General features: G+C 41.9%; 1 protein-coding gene across 1 annotated transcript in view; it reads left to right on the forward strand.

Annotated features, from left to right (window-relative positions):
* Positions 1–21,470, forward strand: part of Nfia (nuclear factor I A) — a 427,701-nt gene that overhangs the window by 183,767 nt on the left and 222,464 nt on the right. The window contains exon 2 of the mRNA XM_055628727.1: positions 5,056–5,587. Coding sequence (XP_055484702.1) covers positions 5,056–5,587 — 532 coding nt within the window. The remainder of the gene's footprint in view (positions 1–5,055; positions 5,588–21,470) is intronic.

Here is a 21,470-nt window from a genome sequence, read left to right on the forward strand (position 1 = left end):
GGGGGGGAGGGCGGCGGCGGCGGCGGCGGCGGTGGCGCCGCGGCGGTGGGCTGCAGCTTTAAGAAAGTAACTTTGTTTCCATGCGGGAGCATTCCTCCTGCTCGGCCATTTGTAGTGGGCACATGGCTAATGGCGCCCTCTTATTAATGCGTTAATTAATATCGGGGCGCCGGACTGCGGAGCGCCCCGCACGTGTCGTCCGCGGCTGCAGCCCCCCATTGACACGCTGCAATCTGGACTCGGCGTCTGCGGCGCCGAGCGCGGTGCCCGCCGTTCCCCCGCTCCGGGGAGGGGCGGCCGAGCCCCGCCGGGCAGCCCCGCACGCCGGCTGCCCCGGGGGCGCCCCTGCCCGCCGCCTGGGCTCCCGCGCCGCCGCGCCCCCCCGCCCTCCTCCCCCGCCGACGCCCCGAACTCTCTTACTTTTGTTTTGTGCCAGCTGGCGGGCCCCGGGCCGGGGCAGCGCCCCTTCTTCCCTCGCCGGGCGGCTCGAGGGTCTCGCCCGTGGGCTGCACGGCCCCGCGCGCCGGCCCGGGACCCCCGCGTCCTCGCCTCCCGCCCTCGGCCCCGGGGCGAAAGTTTCGGGGCGTCGGGCGTGCCCAAAGCCGCGCAGGCCGGGGAGCCCGCCGAGGCCGCGGGGTCGGGCCGGGCTGGGCCGCCGCGAGCGCGGCGTGGGGCTGCGGCCCGAGGTCGAGCGGCGGAGCCCGAGCCCGCTGCCCCGCCGCCGCCGCCGGTTCACAGCCCCGGCGGCTCAGCCCGCAGGACCCGGCAACTTTCCCTGCAGCCCCCGCTGGCAGCGTGGGGCCTGGAGCCCCTCCGCCCCTCCTGCCCGAGCCTCCCAGCCCAGCCCTCCGGCGAGGAGACGCTGCTATTTTGCGGCTCCGGATCTCGTCCCGTTTGAATACATTATTTATTTTCTCTGACTAAAAGGCAGAAAGTCAGAGTGATTTGCGCTCTTTTTTTTCCCCTCTGTGAGCACCGAGTCTTTATATGGCTTTAAAACATTGCACCCCGACCAGTAACTACCTACATGAAGTTATACTGTCGGAGCATCAGCTTTAGACCCCTCAAAACCCTGCTACCACTGTGCCTTCAATGAGCAGGAGCTAACGGTTTACCCGGAATATTTTGGAAGGCTGAAAGTATCGGTAGCTTTTCCTCTCCCCTCTAGATTCTGGATTTATTTCCCACATGACTCCGCTTCTTACTGCAGTATCTAACAGTATTAACACTGGCTATTTGATCTCCGAAGACTCTTAAATGCATCTTTTATGTGGAGATGGTCTGTTTGGGATTTAGGCCTCACATTAATAATGGATAGCAGTTGTTTTAGTTATTGTAAAAGCACCCCCCCCCCGCTCCCCGCGCGCAACTTCCAAAGTTACTATTTTAGTAACTCGTGGAAGTATGGAATGAAACTTCTCCAGTTACTTCTGGCAAGGTTCACCACTGCATATGGATAAGATGCAAAGTGTAAGATAATTTGAATGAATTATGGTCTGCAGTGAAAGTGCTGAGATTCGAGGGCTGAAATTCTAGCTGGCAAAAGTTTGCAACACATAGAACTTGTAGATAATAGCAGCATGCTGCAATAGTGAGAAAGACCCTTGTGGACACAGCGGTGTCTTCCCGAGTGAGATTTGGAAAGATAAAAGTTCTGGTCTGGGGTTGTGTATTTCAGGAGCATACCTGTGTGCCCATGTAGGCCCCAGGCGCAGTCAGGTATTTAAGAAAGTTGGCTTCTCTTGAGTTATTATCACATTAAGAAAGTTTTTTTTTTCCTTCCCCTTTCCCCTCCTACAGACTTGGCAACATTGATTGATGCATTCACTAGGCCTTCACATCACTAAGAGAAACGCTTATTTGCTGTAGCAGTTTGTGAAAAAAAAAATGTACAATAAACAGGGAATAAGGGCTCGTTTGTTTTATGAGACGGTCTTTAAAAGTTGATTTACAATTTATTTAACTTTCTGGAATATTTATAATACGTTAGAGCCGGTTTCAGAAAGAAAAACTTGGGTCGTTTATTGCTCATTTAAAAAATAAAAAGATCCAGTAAGCATGGTGATAAATGGACTCTAACTGAAAGAGTAAGCTCAGTTGGCTGGTGTGTACTTTGCAGGGCTTTACCCTGAGAATGCTGGGCCTCTTCTGATTGAGGATGGCCATATCACAACCAACTCATGTACCTGCCGAAATACTGACAGTTCAGCAGAAATTTATGAGTAAACCTTTTTTTTTTGGGGGGGGGGAGGGAAGGAGTTTCCAGTACTGCCACTATTCTGTGGCTCTTAAATTTGGCCTGCTTTCAGACAGAGCCACAGTTTAGATGCTGATTCAAAGTAACGTGGCTTCGATGCAGGTCCTCAGGTTTATTTTTATTGGTGGGCTGTAACATTCTCACCAACTACGTATGTAAAATATTACTTGTTTTCTCTGGAATATTTTTTGAAATATTACAAAGTTCAGCAACATATCTTATGAGGACATACACACACATTACCCCCCCCCCCCGACCAGAAACATTTATGCTTTTCTTGGACATCTCCTGTAATTTTTTTTTTTCTTTTTTAAAGTTTGGATGCTTTGGGGGCATATTTCTATCAATAAATTGACTAAGTGTAATTGTCACGTGAGTAAAGTTATATAAAATATTATGTACTTTTATTCACATTCTAGAAACCTTTGGGGAGTTATATATTATAAATACCTCTGACGTAAAACTGGGGACAGAGATTGTCCATGATGACCAGTTGACCTTATTGTCAATTTATTTATTTATTTTTTTATGAGAAGGTATTATGGGCATTTGGTTGGCAGGTGAATGCAATGATTTCGAGCATGAACTGAGTTTTTAAGAAGTATTTGGGGAGTATCTTTGGATGTACAGCATAACCACACTAGAATGTTTATTTAACATGTTTATTGTCACTAGTTAGGCAACGCCTTAGCACAGCTATGGTATATTTGGAGCTGTTCGCATTGTGAGATGGAGCTGAGTCTTTAAAATGGAAGTCTCCTTTTGGAGAAGGCTCACTGTGTAGTTTAAGGTCAACTTCAGGGTTCTTTCCACAATGCCCCAGAACCTGGTCTCTGGCATACCCTGTCTACCTCTGGATGTCAGTCAATGTGAACTACATGAAATGCATGTATTTCGGAGCATTTCAAGGATGAGCTCAGAATTTAGCAATGTTTAAAGGCTTTGTGGTTTGGCGTGTACCTTAGCGGATAAACTGTGACTTGCCCCCTCTGTTTCCCCCCCAAAGGAATAAGGATTCTCAAACATCACACAGTTTTAAAATGCTAATGGTTTATGGTAAAGAATAATATAATTCTTGTATTTTATTCTTTTCCCCCCACTTGAAGAATGCATACATGTTAACCAAAGCTCACTACTTCTTTTTTGATTCCTTTTTTGAAAAAGAGTAAGTTTCAAAACTGAACTTGAGCCATGAAGCCTAAAATTTGTGTAGAAAGAGGAAAAAGGCCAATTATTATAACAATTAAATATACATTTTGTTATTATACACTTACTTACTTTGCTATATCTAATATTTACATGATTGATTAAAATTTGTAAAAACAATTCAACAGATTTGACTATTAAAATATATTACTTTCAGTTTACATTTGAATGTTTAAATTTTTAACAATTTTTAGTAGTAATTTTGTTTTCGGTATTACAGTGTTTTGTACTTCAGGGATGTATATATTTAGATTGCTGTAACAGACATACAAAAGAATATATCTTATATTTGTTCCCTCGAACTCTTCTTAAGAAGTCACCAAGTGTCCCTCTAGTTTTCTTATCTTCATTTATTTGAAAGTAAATAATTTATCTTGAGAGGCATTTGTGGCAGAAAGCCGTTATATAGAATTGGTGTGGTCTAGTTTAGTCAGGAGTTGGCTGTTCTCTCTGAGCATTTTTGAACGTTACTCCTTAACTCTTTTTAATTTTTGTATTTAAATTTCCTAACCAACATCAAAACATATAAGAGTCACATATTTTTAAGTAAAGCAGGTAGCAAAATCCAAATGCTTTAAATTCAATTTTCTCTTCAATTATCTGACTTTTAGAGAGATCAGTGAAGGTTTTCCCCGAGTCTCCTGTTTGCTGATGGGAAAAGGCTGAAACACTATTTTAAAAAACGAGACAACATGTTCTGTGGGGCTGATTACTTTTGAGGGCGTTCCATAGTCCTATCAGCACACTAAATGTGTTTAGTTGCAAGAGTGCTGTCACGGCGAGCTGCTTACTCTCCGGCATGGGGCTTTGCTTTGTTTGGCATGCCCCCCCCCCTTTTTGTTCTCTTCCCATAGTTCAATAATGATTTCTTGGCCATAGATCTTTTATTTTAACCGATTGAATACCAAATCTTCCCTTCTTTTCCGTAAAGACTTGACAGTTCTTTTTTTTTTTTTTTTTCCTTCTTCTAATTAAAAAAAAATTTTTTTTTTTGGTAAATTATCTGTAACTATAATATTAGAAGTTAATTAAGATATTACCAAAAGACATGAGAGGCAGCTCGGAGTCTACACAGACCCTTCGGAGAGAGAGAGAGAGCCTTTGTCTTCATTGACGGTAGAGATGGGTCCCGCTCCTAGACTTCCATAAACATTGACTGGCACCTGAGTGTTCAGTATTTGCCAATCTGGAGGCCAGGCCCTGGCTGCACTACAAGTGGTGAGCAAGGCTGGGACAAAATTAGATATGGCCTCCTTGAAATAGAGGTAAGGGCATAGAGTGTTATAAGCATTTAGATGAACTGCACTTGCTATGCGAAGGATTTGGGGAAGTAGGCCGCATGATAGAATGTGCCAAAATGTTTAAAAATTCTTAGCAATCTTTTCCTTTCAGATCGTAAGCAATGGTACTGAGGTGTATCCCCATTCCCCTTGATTGCTCTTAGGGATTTTATTATGATTTTTAAAGGAATGGAATACTTGGACCACATTTCATGTGAAATGAGGGATTTCTTTAGGGCAGCTCCCAGAGGCAAAGTTGCCTCCTTTTGTGTTGGTCGCATTCATATTTTTGTTTTCATTTCCCTTCTCTAGGATGAGTTTCATCCTTTCATCGAAGCACTTCTGCCCCACGTCCGCGCCTTTGCCTATACATGGTTCAACCTGCAGGCCCGAAAGCGAAAATACTTCAAAAAGCATGAGAAGCGCATGTCGAAAGAAGAGGAGAGGGCCGTGAAGGATGAACTGCTAAGTGAGAAGCCGGAGGTCAAGCAGAAATGGGCTTCCAGACTTCTGGCCAAGTTACGGAAAGATATCCGACCCGAGTACCGAGAGGATTTTGTTCTTACAGTGACAGGGAAAAAACCTCCGTGCTGTGTTCTTTCCAACCCAGACCAGAAAGGCAAGATGCGGAGAATTGACTGCCTCCGCCAGGCAGATAAAGTATGGAGGTTGGACCTGGTCATGGTGATCTTGTTCAAAGGTATTCCGCTGGAAAGTACTGATGGCGAGCGCCTTGTCAAGTCCCCGCAGTGCTCCAATCCAGGGCTCTGTGTCCAGCCCCACCACATAGGGGTTTCCGTTAAGGAACTCGATTTATATTTGGCATACTTTGTGCACGCAGCAGGTAAGTACAACGGGAAGAACTTCCGCTCTCTTGTGTATGTCTCTTCTGCGGGCCTCTGTGAACGCTGCACCATTCCCGACCTCCCCATAGCAGAAACCTAGGGCATCGGGCCAGTGAGGTTTCAGAGGTAAACCAGAGCCAAAACAGTTGAACAACCTGCCGCCCCTGTCTGAGGTGCCACCCTCATTGAGGCATAAAAGCAAAGCTCTCAGAGAATTAATTCCCACTCAGGTCACGTATGGTAAGTAATGCTGTCAGAGGTCTTGCTAGTTCAATGGGTGAGGAGTTGTAGTCATGTTATTTCTGACTCATGGCCAGAGAAGTCTCCTGACGACCCTCGTAATAAAACTCGGTTGTGATCTTGTTAAAATACATTTAGTTTGTTTCTGGCTGCTTTTCTGTTGGGCCGGTTTCTAGCCCTCAGATACCTCTTGCACCCCCTGCCAGTTAAGAAGTTGGAGGTAAGGTTACTATCAAAATGCCGGTCACTTATGAAAGACAGATAATCACATTAATATACAAGCTTAGCAGCTTTGCATGTGGGAATTCTCGGTGCCATTTCAAATGGCCAAGGGAAACCAATCAACTAAATTCTAAGCAGGTGACAGAGGGGTTAATAGTAAATGTGACCAGCTCACATAGCCTGTCTGAATGCATTGAGAAATCGCTATTGGTAATTGATTCATCGACCTATTTTGATTTGTACGAGATTCACTATTGATTTTGAGACATGTCTTTCCGGAGCGTGCTTGAGAATTTCCAAGAGCACTCAGGAATCAACTGTTGAGGACTGGGTGAAATAATGCAGCTTTACTGTGTTCTTTTCGTCTTGTTTTAGACAAAGGCTCATTGTGTTACATGAAAGCTCAGGTCTTGTGTAACTTGTTGACTTTTTATATGTACGTATCAGCCTTGCTAGATTGCCTTCACAGCAGTTGCCTAAGCCAGATGGGAGAAGGAAAGTTGTGGAATCCTACCAGTGACTTGTTTGGAAGCGCCCTTTGTCTCTCTGTTTCTGTCTCTGCCTGTCTGTCTGTCTGTCTGTCTGTCTCTGACTCTCGTTTTCCCTCTTTCTCCCTGTCTCTCTTTCAAACATACACACACACAATGAAAAGATTACTACCTACAAAGTCAGCAGTAGTTTGCAAAAGATTTTTAAAATCTGAACAATTTTAACTTTCAAATAAATGAGCTAACATTCTGCTCTATTATTTTATATATATATGATTTAGAAAGAGAACTTTTGTTACTCATCTGTCCTTACTTAAGACACTGGAGAAACTGACTTTGCAAGCGTGTCACATCCTCGTTTGTGTTGTGTTGGCAGGGAATCCATGTGTGTTTCACAGGATGTGCTCTGAAAACGTTTCAAATATTTGGGCTTTTGAAAATGTATACTCAATTATAAGGCATGCCTGTTGCTTTAGCCAGTTCTAGGCGGGATAAATCCTAAACAGGAATAAGTGGCCTTTCCTTAACCCTCCTTAACCTTGCTGCCCATTTTTCTTGTCTATAGTAAAAGCAATGTTAAAGGTTTTTGTTTTCTTCTTCTTCTTCTTCTTCTTCTTCTTCTTCTTCTTCTTCTTCTTCTTCTTCTTCTTCTTCTTCTTCTTTGTATGTGTTAAGTGCTTGAGGGTGAAAAAACAGTTAACAGGCATTCTCAGTGCTTTCTTAGCATACTCTTTACATCGAGTGTTACCTTTAGATAGTTAGGAAAAGAATTTATTAACGATAGTGAATGTTCTAATCGGGAAACTTGGAGACTTGAGTGTGCCAACAATTAACACAGCATCAGAGCGTGCTTCCTATGAGAAAGAACCAAAATTGCGATGTCTGTGGAGTCTCTGCAGTTTGAGCAAGACCCATTCTGGGCTCTTAAGTTAAGCATTTCTCTGAGGACCTCGGGAAAATTACCTTTAAGGACATTTAGCTGTGTGGCTCTTCTTGTTCCTTGGTTCACCTTTCACTGTTGGTGGTTTTTTTGTTGTGCAGTTACTTCCTGTCCTTAAGCTAGCACAGTTGTTTGGCTGGTCCAGTGTCTGAAGGAATGGTGCTGCTGTAACATTTGGGAGGTTGCTTGGGAAGGTTCACGTTCTTACAGCTTATGAAAGATTGATTGACAGCCACATGGATCAGACTACCTTCGGTTTGGTATTCCTCACGTATCCCAGAATTCCTCCTCAGGCCTGAATACCAGCCAAATGCCTGGCCATTGGTGTCTAGAGCACTACAGTAATGGCTGTCTGTGTGTACCCACAACAGGGAGCTTGCAAAAAGAAAATAGTAAAGGGCTTTTATCAGAAAACATCTCAAATTTGACTTAAGATATTTTGAGACCTCTTATTTGTAGAAGAGAGGTTGCTGATGCCAATGTGAGGTAGGTTGGTCAACCTGTGTCCAGCTGATTTGACAAGCATCTGTTATAATGCTGAAGATTTGTAAACACTGAACAATGTTTTTAACCTCCTTAAAAGTTTTGAGAACTTGCCAGCATTGGCAAGAAGCAGAGACTCTGAAGCATGCTTTCCAACCCAAGCCAAAACCATTGTGGCCTGTGCACCTGTAGTGCATTTTTATTTTCATTTCTTTGAAAAAAAAAATGTATTCTTTTTCCTTCCAGAATGCTTCCTTTCCTCTACGTAGCCTTTCGAAATATGTACATTGATTGTTACTTCATGCAGTGGCTGCTTTTTTGGCCAAACATTAAAATGTGAATACTGGAAGCAAATGTATAATCAAATATTTGTTAGAAGCAGAGGTGATTTTTTTTTCCCTTAAGGCTTAGAGGTGATAAAAGGCAATCCTTTGACTACATCCCTGAATCTGGTGGTACCAGACTCTTGTGAGTTTTGTGCAGATAAACAGTAAGAAGAAAAGTGAAGTCAAGTGACTCCATAAGCCTGAAACTTTCATCCTGTTCAGTCCATGAAACAACAAAGCCATTTTATGTCTTTAATTTGGTCTCTGTTTGTGTTGTCTTTCCACGTATCATGTAACGACTCGGTGGTATTATGGTATCATGGCAAATGGTTTTCTTTGTGGGCGTGTAACAGTAAAGCTAATTTATGACCAGCCTTTACCAGATGATCTGTATCAGAATCTACAATATACCCGGCACGTGGCAAGGTCACAATTTAAGTTGTTAAGGTCATAACCTTAGCCACCAGGCATTTGACCTTTTAGATAAAGTTAACCTTTGTTCATTAGTAGGCACTCAACCGAGAACTTTCTGGAGAGTTTTTTTTCTTTCTTTCTTTCCCTCTTTTCTTCTTTCTTTCTTTCTTTCTTTCTTTCTTTCCTTCTTTCTTTCTTTCTTTTGAAACTGCTCCTGTAAAACTCTGGAAATGTAATCAGATTCTAGGGGTTCTGTTAAGTTAGTTAAATTTTGCTTGGAGTTTGGACTTTTAAAAGGACTTCTTTCTTGGACAGGGGTAGATCGCTTTATTTATGACATAAAATGATAGTCATTGTTTATGTCTTATGCTACCTGATGTGAGAGCAGAGCAACAGCTCTGAGATAGTCTTTACATGTGGTGACACTTGAAATCTAAAATTAAACAAGCGGAATTATGTTTAATTCAGCGGAGGCCCTTGCTAATTTGTAGGTGGCAACGGGCTCAAAGCTGAAGCACACTGAGCCATTGTCGCTCTTTAAAGGTGAGGGCTTTTCTAAGATTGCAAGTATTTTTAGTTGTCTTAAAAATCCACCTGGAAAAGCTTAAGTGACCAAAATTGTCAGCAAATTGCTGCAACTGCTAATTAGCCAGCGACAAAGGGACTGATGGCGGTGTAAGTAGCAGTGGAAGGTGGGAAGCAGCGCAGCGGCTGCAGGTTGGTCTGTTTCCGCCCTCGCAGGGAGAGGCATTTCAGCATCCCAACAGCCAGGTACCCATCCTGCGACCTGTAGGGCAGCACTGCTCATCACCACATCACACAGCCCGTACCAAACTCTTCCTCCGGCCATGCTTTCAGGAATGCTCGCGAAACTCTGCTGGCTTGCCCCTGGTGACTCACGTGTTTCCATTTCAGCCAAAAGAGGAGCTATTCCCATTCAGGTGCATGTTCGTTTTATTTTGGCTTTGCGACGACTGTCATTCCTTCATATAGTAGTAGAGAAAGCCATGATGTGCAGATAGACCAGATGGTCATGTTGACAGATTGAGAATTCACTTCCTACTGCTTCAGAGCAGGTGTAAGATGGGGTGTGCCTCCGAGTGTGTGCTTTGTGTGCAGGTGTGCACACGCAGGCCGCACCCAGAGTGCTGCTTAAGCAGTAGCAGTGGCATCAAAATGATTTCAATAGTGTTTTAAGTGTGGAATAATTAGACATAAGGTTACAGTGCATATAAAATAATTTTAAACATTAAACATGAGTCATTTTGTTATATTTTATAATTCTATGTCAAATTAATTTTTACAAGGTACTAATTTTTAGGTGACTTAGCACATTTGTTAGAGGGAGTTTTGCATTTCTAACATACATTCAGCATGTTCTGCTGGCAAGTATTTGGGTATATGTGATGTGTATATGTGTTTATATTCTAGACTAGGGCTGTAAATAGATAATTAAACTTCTTTGAAAGCTTAACTCCCTAGAAGAAACTTATGCACAGAGTTCCTGTGATTTGTGGTGATAGAGTGTGTTTGGAAAATATGACTAATACATGGTGACAGTTAAGATTAAGAGAGACCTATTCTGTATCACAAATTTCAATCCTGACCTTAAGCCGAATTCATGGCAGAATTTTTGTTTTATTAATACATACTAAATTACTGCTATATCTATACAGTTTAATCTCAATTCCAGAGATAGTTGCTAGATAGTTCTAGCAATCAACAAATGAGACTAAATATGACTATTAGAGCTTTAAGTGGTTTCTGCAGTAACCTGAGGATAGTAACAATATCCTTTCCCTTGAACGAAGTAACAAAATCCTGTGCTTAGAACATAGTGGAAAAGATGGAAGTTCAAAGGCAGAAATCTCACAGGAGCACAGAGCAAAAGTTGGTTGGGAGGAAGCTTTTCAGTGGAGGTCAGTTTGTTTATGGCTAAGAGGTTTGACTGTGTTGGTTAGAAAATTTCCCAATGCTATTGGCATGGTTTGCCTGTCTTCCTTCCCACCCTGTGATGAATAGCACTAATTTAAACCTATTTAAGGCTAGTGTGGGAGAAACCACAGCTTTTGTTGTGGTCAGTGCTGAACACAGTAGGACTGGGTTAGGGCCTGGAGCTGCTTCCAGAGGATGCAGAACAGCTCGTTGGCTTTTTAAATCTCTCACAGAAAATATTGCTCTGAAATGTCAATATAGATTATTGAAACAATACTGAGGATTAGAAGAGAAGGAAAAAAATGCAGATTTAGTTTAGCAACTGTGCTAAAATTTAGTTTGTACCATTTCTTCAGTAATTTCTGTATGGTTATTTGGAGGTGAGAGCTAGCTTTTAAAAATATTATAAATTCTAAACCGTTGTGGGATGGGGGAGAAGAGAAGGAAAGCCAGGTGGAGGAGGAAAAGTATGAACAAACAGACATGCATTGTTAAGGGAAATATAAAACCATAGACTTAATTGCAAGTGGATATACTCTGAAGGAGTTTTGGCCAAAGCAGCAACTGTTAAAGGTTCTCAGTCAGGAGGATGTCAGGTGAAGAAGTTTATTATGCATAGTTCCACTTTTTTTTTTTCTTTTGTATCATTAATATGAGACAGAGTTGCTACTTGGAGCTGCAGTAGGGTCAGCTCAAAACTTTAGAAAGAAATGCTTTACAAAGACTTCTTTTGGAGTGTAGGCTTCCAGTTAGGATTCACACAGCGTGGCAAGGGTGGCCGCGCTTCTGGTTTCTGTTGCTCTGCATCATGTAGCTCGCAGTGCCTGCTGGCCATGGTCAGGCTCTCTCTCTCCCTCTCGCTGACGCTGACGTAATGGGAGCCCACACATTGCAGATCCAGACTCCGATGTCTCTAAGCTGGACAGGCTTTTCTCACGTCTACTTAAATAGAAATGACTTTTCTCCTTTTGTTCCCCTCACTCCTCATGTTGGAACACACATACTCACTTTTTGTTATGGTCACCACAGTGTTTCAGCTAATGGAACTAGTCCTCCCGTCGCCGTTCTGGTTAAATAAACATGGCTTTGGAGGCAAGGAATGATAAGTTCAGCAAATGATGAAAGGTAGTAACTCTGCAGCCGGGACATGTTTGCTGTTCTGTTTGCAAAACAAGCTGCATAAGACAAAACAGAGAGAAAGAAGCCCTTCAGCTGTACATACCTTGGCACTTCTTGGTCTTCTTTGAGCTGTGTAACGCATTGCCAGCTGACCAATGACTGGGATGGTCACAGTGACTGTGTACTGAAGAAGAATGACTTTAACATCTTTGAGAAATTTAGGTTGGCTTTTACATCTTTATGTGTTACTCAAACACTTAACCTGCTGATAGATATTTGCAACCCACATCAACTGAGAATACAGATACAGAGCTAGAAGAACAGGGGGACAGCTTAGCATGTCCAAGGTGTGGTCAACACAATACTGAGCTCACCTTATGCTGAGCTTGCTCTTTTTAACTTCATTTTATTTCCTTAATGCTGGGCATCCCCACATTGCTAAGCTAGTGGCCTACCTCAGAGTACTCTCTATGCTCGGTCTATTGTTTTGTTTTAAGCCTTTCCTCCTTCTTTCCCTCCTTAACTCTTTCTTCACAGCAGTATTGTAAGTGACAAAACTCGGAAGGGTAGCCCACAGAAGCATTACTTGCTCAGAGCAACATCGGGGCAGGTCTTCTGATTCCAAATCATTTGTTTTTTAAAAATGTTTAAATTCCCTTTAGATCCATCTTTATAACTTGCACCTTAGTAACTCAAACTCCGTCTCCACAGTGCCACACACTTCTCTAGAAGCAAAGGGGAGCTAAATTGTCAAACTCTAAACCTGTCCATAGAGATATTTTTCTCAACAGTTCAAGTCTTAACCAGAGAAGAGACTAAGTTGGCCGGGAGAGACATGGTTTCCTGTCAGTATTATGGTCAAAAATCTGGACTAAATTATCGTTCTTGTTTTTAGAATGGTGAAATGGACAAATGTATTTTGAAACAGGTTTAAAATAATTCTTTAATGATTCAGTTAGATTAAAGAGTTCTATTTACTTTGGGATAACATTGAATATTAAACCAAATATTACCTAAACATTTAGTTTTTAACATGTTTGTATGCAATTTTAACATATATATACAGAGAATAATGTTTTTATCTGTAATGATTTAATTTTAAAATTTAGAAATTTTTTGCTTTGAAATTTGTCTTTGGTTTTATGTTAATAAAAGAAAACAAAAATCATGTTCCAAAAATTTTATTATTTTAATTTTTTAAATTAAAATAGAAAAATATGAAAACAGAAATGATTAATTTTAATACCCTTATTTTAATCTTTGAAACTTAGACAAGGGTGTTTTTTATTTTTTGTTTTTTGTTTTTTTCAGGGGCAAGGGGCACTTTTTGAGACAGGATTTTTCTCTATAGCCCTGGCTGTCCCAGAACTCACTCTGTAGACCAGGGGTTTAAAGGCATGCACTGCCATGCCTGGCCAAGATTAGTTCTTAATGAATGCAATGCAAAACCTAAAAGCCATCCAATGTGAACTATATCACTGTAAATAGAATAAAAAAAAAGACCCACCACTCCAATTTATACCACATTGGTTCATTGTGTGTATTCATTCTTCTAATGTGTATTTAAATTAGCTGCAGAATTGAACTTTTATTAAATAAAACAAATATCACCTTTTTTTTTTTTTTTCTGTGAGACAAGGTCTCACTGTATAGCCCTGAGTGGTATGAAACTTGTTTAAGGCAAGGCTGAACTCACAGAGACCTGCCTGCCCCTGACTCCTTAGTGCTGGGATTAAAGGAGTGCTATCATCATGCCTAGCTTGAAATACCTTATAAATTAAAAAAGCGAATACAAAGCTGAGTGCAGTAACTCAGTCCTGCTATCTCAGCATTCGGTAGGCTGAGGCAGGAGGATTGCTAGCTTGAGCTACAGAACTAGGCCCTCTTTCAGAAGGTCAAGAAAGAAAGGAATGGGAATATATATATATATTTTTTTAAATTCTGAAACTGAAGCACTTACCATATTAGGCTGCTGTCCTGGGTGATTTTATTCCATTCTTGCTAGCCCAGTACTGGGTAGTACTTTGTGATTGTGCTGTTGGAGAAGGAATCTACAGTAGTCATGTAGCTTGTTCTGGTAGGGAAAGGATTTGCCTGTAAGAGGGGCAGTAGAATTTCAGTGTCAGTATTCACTGTCTTTTCAGAATCAAAGACCAATTTCCTAATGTTAGAAAGTTGAAGCCATCTCTTCTGTCTTGATGTGTAGTTTCCCTTTTCCTGCTGGAGGCCTTTATAGTTATGTATATGTTAATCTTAAAGGGATTAGTTATCTGATTTTAAGCTCTTGCATAAAATGATTATTGTACATACATGATTCATAATTGTCACTTAAAATATGCTACTGACTTCCAAAGAAGCTGACATAAAAGGCCTTAGGGTGACAAAGTCTCATCAATTTTTATGATGGTGTTGACTGTAGAAGGAGCCAGGTTAAACGAGGGCCATAGACACGACTAAAGAGTTGAAGTGACCTGAGCCCTTCTCTATGCCAATTTGGAGCATTCCAAATGGATGAGGGATAGGGACCCATAAAAGTCACCATAGAGAGGAGTGCCATAGGTACGATGCTCTGCACGCTTACCTCTGCAGCTCACTATCGCGTGCTGGTGGGGGTTCGGTTATGATAGCATATTAGCATTAAAAACTGCAGATATCTTTTATGCTGATGCTTTCATTTCCTTGTTTTTTGTTTTTGTTTTTGTTTTGTTTTGTTTTGTTTTGTTTTGTTTGTGTAGCCCTGGCTGTCCTGGAACTAGGCTAGCCTGGAGCTCAGATCTGCCTGCCTCTGCCTCCCAAGAGCTGGGACTGAAGGCTTGACCATCATGTCTGCCATATGTTGGGGGGGGGTTCATTTCTAAGAGCATGCTTTGAAAATTCAGTCCATGGAAACTGCTGTACTAAAGAGTGTGTTTACAATATTAAGTTGTTGAAAACCAAAGTGCTTGACAAATGTTTAGGATGAACATGTTATCTGGGTAAGAATTTGGCCACAGTTTGTTTGCATGAAAAAATGCTTGCTTGCATCCTTGCAGGACTGACAGGACTTTTGCATGAGTAGTGTTGTATAAAATCAGTGAGTTCCTGAAATGGCGGGTGGTTTCACGTAGCTGGCCTCCCTTCCCTTCTTGTAAAAGGCACAGAAGTTTTTCTTTTATAATGTCGTTTCTAGTAACTCGTGACAATGGAGTTTTTGTGTAACAGGTGGCATTGCTGTGTGCGTCTGCCAGGAAAGACAATCAGTGCAGTACTCTTAGGGCCCCTCCATGAACAACAAGGACTTTTATTAAGAATTATTTTAATGCACTTTTGGAAAACCACTCCCATCGCCTTTCTCAATCGAGAGGCAGAGTGTTCTGGGCCGGCAAGATGGCCTAGGGGTAAAGGTGCTTATGACTCAAAGTCTAGTGACCTGCGTTTGATCCCAAGAACACACATGGCCACGGAGAGAGAACCGACTCCACAGAATTGTCCCCTGACCTCCACACCTGTGCCAGAGCCCCGACATCCTGCTTACGCACCCCACCCCACACAACAGTAACAAACTGTAAACAATTACCATGTTTTAAATTTTTTAACGAATTATTTTTTTAATGTCTTTAAACTTTTTTTGTTTTAGAGTTTCAATAAAATGTAGCAAGGATGTAATTTAAAAAATATAACATCTCAAAAAGCCAATAATATATATCATATCATATATAAAGTTATATATATATATACATATAACATATATACACACGCATGTTTTTGTGAGAATTTGGGGCCTGAAATGTTACAGTTAAAGAAATAATTGTTCTAAAGCTATGTGTCCCCCATTACAGAAAGATGAAAAGCATGCACAATGGATAAATGCAATCCTTTGTACTTTTGCCACCTACATTTTTAAACTACAGTGACTGATTTCTGCACAAAGGTCAGAGGTTTCAAACAAAAAGCTTTGTGATTCTTTAAAGAGATTCATTTTGAGTTTTAGCTTTTGGAGACTGGCTGCGCCTCGCTTTCACTTCATTTTCAGTTTAACCTGGGAGTCGATCGGGTGGAGGGCGACAGTAATTGGTGCTTGGTCCTTAGACAGCTGGCTTGTGAGATGGGCACGATGGTAGTGCGCCAGGTGAGGCAGCCACACTGGATACACCGCAGAGTCGCTTAGCTGAGAGGCGAGCACACGCTGGTCCACCATCTCGTTTTGCTGGAGACTCCAACTCCGGGCTGCGGGGAGAGGCTTGTGTATTTGATTACCGTGGCTTAGTGACATTTGCTACATCGTGGATACGGGTTTCTTTGATTTTGCACGCGTTTGTCTTTACTTTGTTTCCTTTCTGACTTCTCCCAGTTTGGGAGACTTGTTCCCACTGTTGTACGTTGGCGAATAGGTGTCCCCAGAAGGCCGTGTGTGACCGACGGCTCTTGTTCAGGCAGCGGGCACAGAACACACTCGGACCAGACAATTAGGAAGTCACAGAGCGAGCATTAAAGCCAAGTCCCTCAGGTCCCATGCTTGCGCGCCTAAAATGCAATATTTATCTAGTCTTTCCTCGTGTGTTAGCCTACCATCTCTCCGCATAAACCTGTGCATTTGGGTTGAGGAGTTTTTGTAATTTTCTGTGTGCAGTAGGAAGCAGGCTCAGGAACCTGGCCCACATACGAGGGTAAGTAGACTGCTCTCCTGCGGCTTCTTTTTATCTGAGGTATCCTACAACGCATCAGACTCTAAGTCCTGCTCCTGAATTTATGGTGGTTAAAAAATAAAATAAAATAAAAAGAGTTCTCCAAGATTCTTGCGATAATCTTGAGAATAAGTCCTTGTTTATTTAGAAACCTAAAACAAAACAAACAAAAAACATAGTAAGAGAGCACCCAGAATGTTGGCTGTGGTGGTGGTACGTTTGTTTCCTTACCTCGAAGTGAACCCAGAGGCCCAGAACTTTATTTTATAGTCAGGCAACCGAAGTTCCTGCCTCCCGGTAGTGCGGTGATGGAAGATGCTGTGCGAACCAGACAGCCGCTGCATCATGGGAATGCTCGGGCTGATGCCGGCCGTGAGGTCAGTTTGGCTGCCTCTCCCGACAGATTCCGCCGTGGCACTGGCAGCCGAATCATCCAACCTATTTTCAGTTCTCATGGCCTCGGCATGGCGCTAGGTTCCCTGATAGAAGACCATACCACACAATGACTTACTTACCTCAGGTGTAATTTCTTCAGATATTAAGATTCCAAAGCTTTTGATACTTTTACACGAGGATCCTCCTGATTAATATAGGCTGTGTGGAGTCTTTAAACATGTGTAGGGCCAGTTGTTCTCCAAATGTGTTTTTTTTTTTTAAATTTAAAAGAAAAATGTGTGTGTACCTGTACATGTTTGCATGATGGGGATGTAGGGAGAAGGGCACATTTCACGGTGTTTGTGTATGCCTGTAAGTGTGCATGTGTGTGTGTGTGTGTGTGTAGAGAGAGAGAGAGAGAATAAAAACAACGATGGGGAGTCACTCCACTCTTTCCACCTCTGTATGGGTTCCAGGGAAGAAGCTCAGCTCACTGGGTTTGCCAGGCAAGCACCATTACCAGCTGAGCCATCTCATTGGCCCTTGTGCACATGGAGGCTTGTAACATTTTACTCTATTTCTGGTTTGTGTTGAAGAGTCTTTTGTATCAGAAATGTCTGTGTAAATGCTCAGAAAGTCCAGACACGGACAGTGGTGGCAGTGCTTTCGGTTACTTAGAAGTTGACCGCTATTTTTTCTCTAGAACAAGCCACTGAGATATAGTTTCTTTCTTTCTTTCTTTCTTTCTTTCTTTCTTTCTTTCTTTCTTTCTTTCTTTCTTTCTTTCCTTCTTTCCTTCGAAAAACTCTCTCTTTTTATAATGACAAAATATGAAACAAATAGAGTTACAGGAAAACAAAACAGAGGGAGAGCTAGAGTGGAAAACAGAAAGGAAGGGAACCCTTGGAGAGCAAGCTGTAGGGAATACATTTGGCAGTCGGTGGTGGTTCCCGAAACAGCCAGATTTCAGTGGTTCAGCCTCCTACGGTCCTAATTTTGCTCCCTGTCTGAAAGTCAGCAATGGCAAGACTTCCTCACTGGAGCGTTTGATATTGCCAGGCGTCTGGAACTGTGTTGCCTTTCTGTTTCATCCAAAGATGGCAGGTGCACGGTTGCGTTGCCTTTGGATAGAGAGCACCCAGGGCTACTGTGACTGTGTGTGTGTGTCAGTGTGGTAACAGGGTGGCTGGAGGGTCTGTGGGAAAGTGTGTGGAGACAGTGATAAGAAATAGGAGAACGGTTCCAGGTCTCATATATGAAGTAACAAAAGAGCAGCAGGAATCTGGAGGTCCCAATAACACAGGCTGGGGTTTGTTTTTCTCTATTTTATTTGCTTGCTGTTTAATCTGAAAGTGAAATCTGTTTCTACCACTGCTATGTGTGATTCTTTCTGTGTAAATCGTAGTGCAAACACTTTGTTCTACAATTAGGTTCAAACCCCAGAAAATGCTGTGTGTGTAACATTTACAAAATGGCACAGAATTGTCATAGAAACTTGTTCCGGGCACTGTAAATAAAAAATGGGTGGGGATTAGTCTCAGGAACATGTGGGATGTCATGAAACTCAAGACGCGGCTCTTTGTTTAACAGTCAGCAAGAGAAGTGAAGCAAACTTGATACAGTCCATGGGATGTTAGCAGTTCAGATCCTCCAGGGAAAAGAAAACCACATTGCCTTCAGATTAGATGACCTGCACATACAGATGACAGAGTGTGCCTGATGGTTTTAGCGATATTTTGTATTTTCGTTATTTAAAAGGTATCTTATTTCCAAATAATGGAAGTCTTGAAATTTGAAAATCTATTTTTGTCCCTAATCTTTTGAATCTTACCCTTTGTCTCTCACCTCTTGTTTTCTCTTAATGCTGAAAAGAATTGTAGTCTCATTCTGTTTTGTCTCCTATATCATGTAGTACCAATAACACCGAATAAGGATAAACAGTCTTCGCTAATATCCTAACATTATGTATTTCCAAGAATGTATATTCAAGTTGGAATTGAATTGGTAATAATGCAATTGACACCCATTTTAGAGCCTTTAGAAGTAATCTGTTTCAGAGTACCATTCCCTTTTGAAAGCTCCACCCAACATCTGGAAAAAGCATAGCTTGTCTTAGAAATTGGAGTTAATCCCCATCTGCATATTCCCACCAGGATGATATTTCAGTAACCAAAGGATCTTTGATTCTTTGAACTTCGGAAGGGAGGAGTTGGGGTTGGAGAGCGTTTTAGGACTTAAGGAACTCAGTGTTGAGGAACAGCTTGGGCATGTGACAAGACCTACTTTACTGATGCTGTTACTATGTAGTTCTTTTGTAAGCAGGGTAGTGTATAGAGTGTTTAAATACTGCTAACTGGAACTGGACCAACTCAGCTGATTAAGGAGGGTAAAATGACCTTTCCGAGTTAAGTGTTGAACCCACCTTTCCTTGAAATCAGAGAGAGCTTGTGGGAACACAGGAATAAAGATTCTGTGTATGGCGCACACAGGGCTTCCCCACTTTCCTGCCTGCCTGCTGCCGGCTTCTACTTATGGAATTCCAACTGTAGCATGAGGGAGCATGTTTTTTGTTTTTTTACCATGCTGTTCCTTGTGCCTGGAATGTGCCAGCCCACCTTTACCCTGGCCAATGGGCTCAGCTGCATTCTTATTTCCTCAAGGAAGCTTTCTTTTCAGCCCAGCTTGAGCTAAGGATCCCTTCCAGTGTAGCCAGGACATTCACAAGAACTACTTCAGTTCCACTGCCCCATCCAGTATCATGATAGAACTCTTCCACACTGGGCTGTGCTTGTGTTGTTTTGGATACCGCATGGAGGACAGCACAGGACCTGGCATTTAGTGTCCATGCCCTAACATCTTTGTTCAGCCAGTGACTAATGACCAAAAGGTGAATTTGTGTGGAGAAAATGAAATTGAGAAACTTATAATCAGAATTTTAAAAGTAGTATTAAAGGTTTGGGGATGTAGCTTAGTGCTTGCTTGCCACACATGGGGCCTTGGTTAAAGTTTAAGCACTGTTAGGAAAAATTAGTTTTTGGTACCTGCGTGAGAATTGTTTCTCTCTTTTCAATCATGTAAATCAATATATGTTTCTTCACCCAAATCTAGTTTCATATTAGCCTAAAGTAGTTAGTGAGAAGAACAATTTTTTTTTTTGTTTAGCTACAGATTTTCATAGAGCAATTTTAAAACAATATTGAAATGTCAGGAAGAAAAAGCCCAATCAGTCATTGAAGATAAAAATACCTTTATTTTTAGTTCTTAAAATTATATCAAAATTACATTTTACACTTATAATTTGAATTAGGAAACATGCTAATAACTTGTTTTTATTTCTTCAAGTGAGTTTATTGATTTGTGGCAAGATAGTTAGTGAAAACGCAGCACCTGGGAGAAAACTGGTTTCTTGTCACTTGCTGCGGCTGACAAAAGCCTGGCCTTCCTTGTAACGCCAGCCCTTTGGTTTGCACTTTGCTGGTGGTCCGTGTCAGGTGTGAAGGGTGTGTGTAGAGGAGCAGGGCTCCTATGGCGTAGACAGTGACTCTGTGTTGGCCCCCGAAAGGCTTATCTGTGAAATGCTACCTCATCTCGTCATTCCTTTATTCTCTGGTCTGAGACACTATGACCATCCTGGCCAAGTGTGCATTTACAGGCTACAACATTCTGTTTCCTCACAAATGATGTTGGTGAAGGCAGCTCTTTCTAGGGAAGCTTATCCCTATACCCATACAGAGCCTAGGTCCGACTGGATTTGTAACGATATAGGGCTAACCCCAATAGCACTATTAGCCTTTGACCTTGACATGTTTATTCATGTGCTTTATAAAAAGTTTTTGAAGGTGTTTATAGATTCTTACTTCTGTAACTAGATTTACTTTTTCTTTGAGGTTGTATATCTATCCTTCCCAGGCTGACCCGAGAACCCTGAACTCAAAAGCTGTGGCCCCCGGGATAGCTGGGAGTGTGGACACAGTGCACCCCAGGGTTACTACTCGACACTAGTACTGTCATGGGATGGATGAGTTGAACTCTTATTTAATGCCTCTTCTGTTAGATCACAGAACTGTGTTGATTTCTTCATATAGCCCGCACTCATTTGAGAAGTTATAACACGTATGATGTGTTTTATGTGTGTTTATAAGTATAAACACGCATTTAACAAATAGATACAAGCTGTCCAACTTTTTAGCAAGCCTTGTCCATCCTTTCTTAGCCCTTCCTGAGGATACAGGTTTATTTTGAACTGAGCATGAGGGTGTGATGTGGGCTAAAGACAGGGTGAATTATGTTTGTATCTGAACTGGCTGGGGTTACCTACTAATCCCCTCACTGCCCCCTTGTTGGCACGGGGAGCCTTGATTCGCTTGGACGTATAATTATTTTGGGTCAGTCAAGTAAAAAAGAGTGAAGATAGTTCTGTTCTACCTTGACTCTTACCATATTCCTTTGAAGAAAAAAAAAAGGATAGAGTTACCTAAAACATTCAAAACAGAAATTGAAATCTCAACGTATTTCTTTTAAACCCTACTTCTCTGAAATTCTAGGTAGAACATTATAAAAAAAATATTTTCGTGTTAAAAAGCATTACTAAGTTTAGTTCTTATTTATTTTGGGGCACGCAGGTTTCGGTGAACTGAAAGCCTGTGGACCTGTCCCCTCCTGAGATGTGGATCCGA

Source organism: Psammomys obesus, unplaced genomic scaffold (assembly GCF_907164565.1).
Source record: "Psammomys obesus unplaced genomic scaffold, mPsaObe1.curated_primary_1811, whole genome shotgun sequence".
Taxonomy (NCBI): Eukaryota; Metazoa; Chordata; class Mammalia; order Rodentia; family Muridae; genus Psammomys; species Psammomys obesus.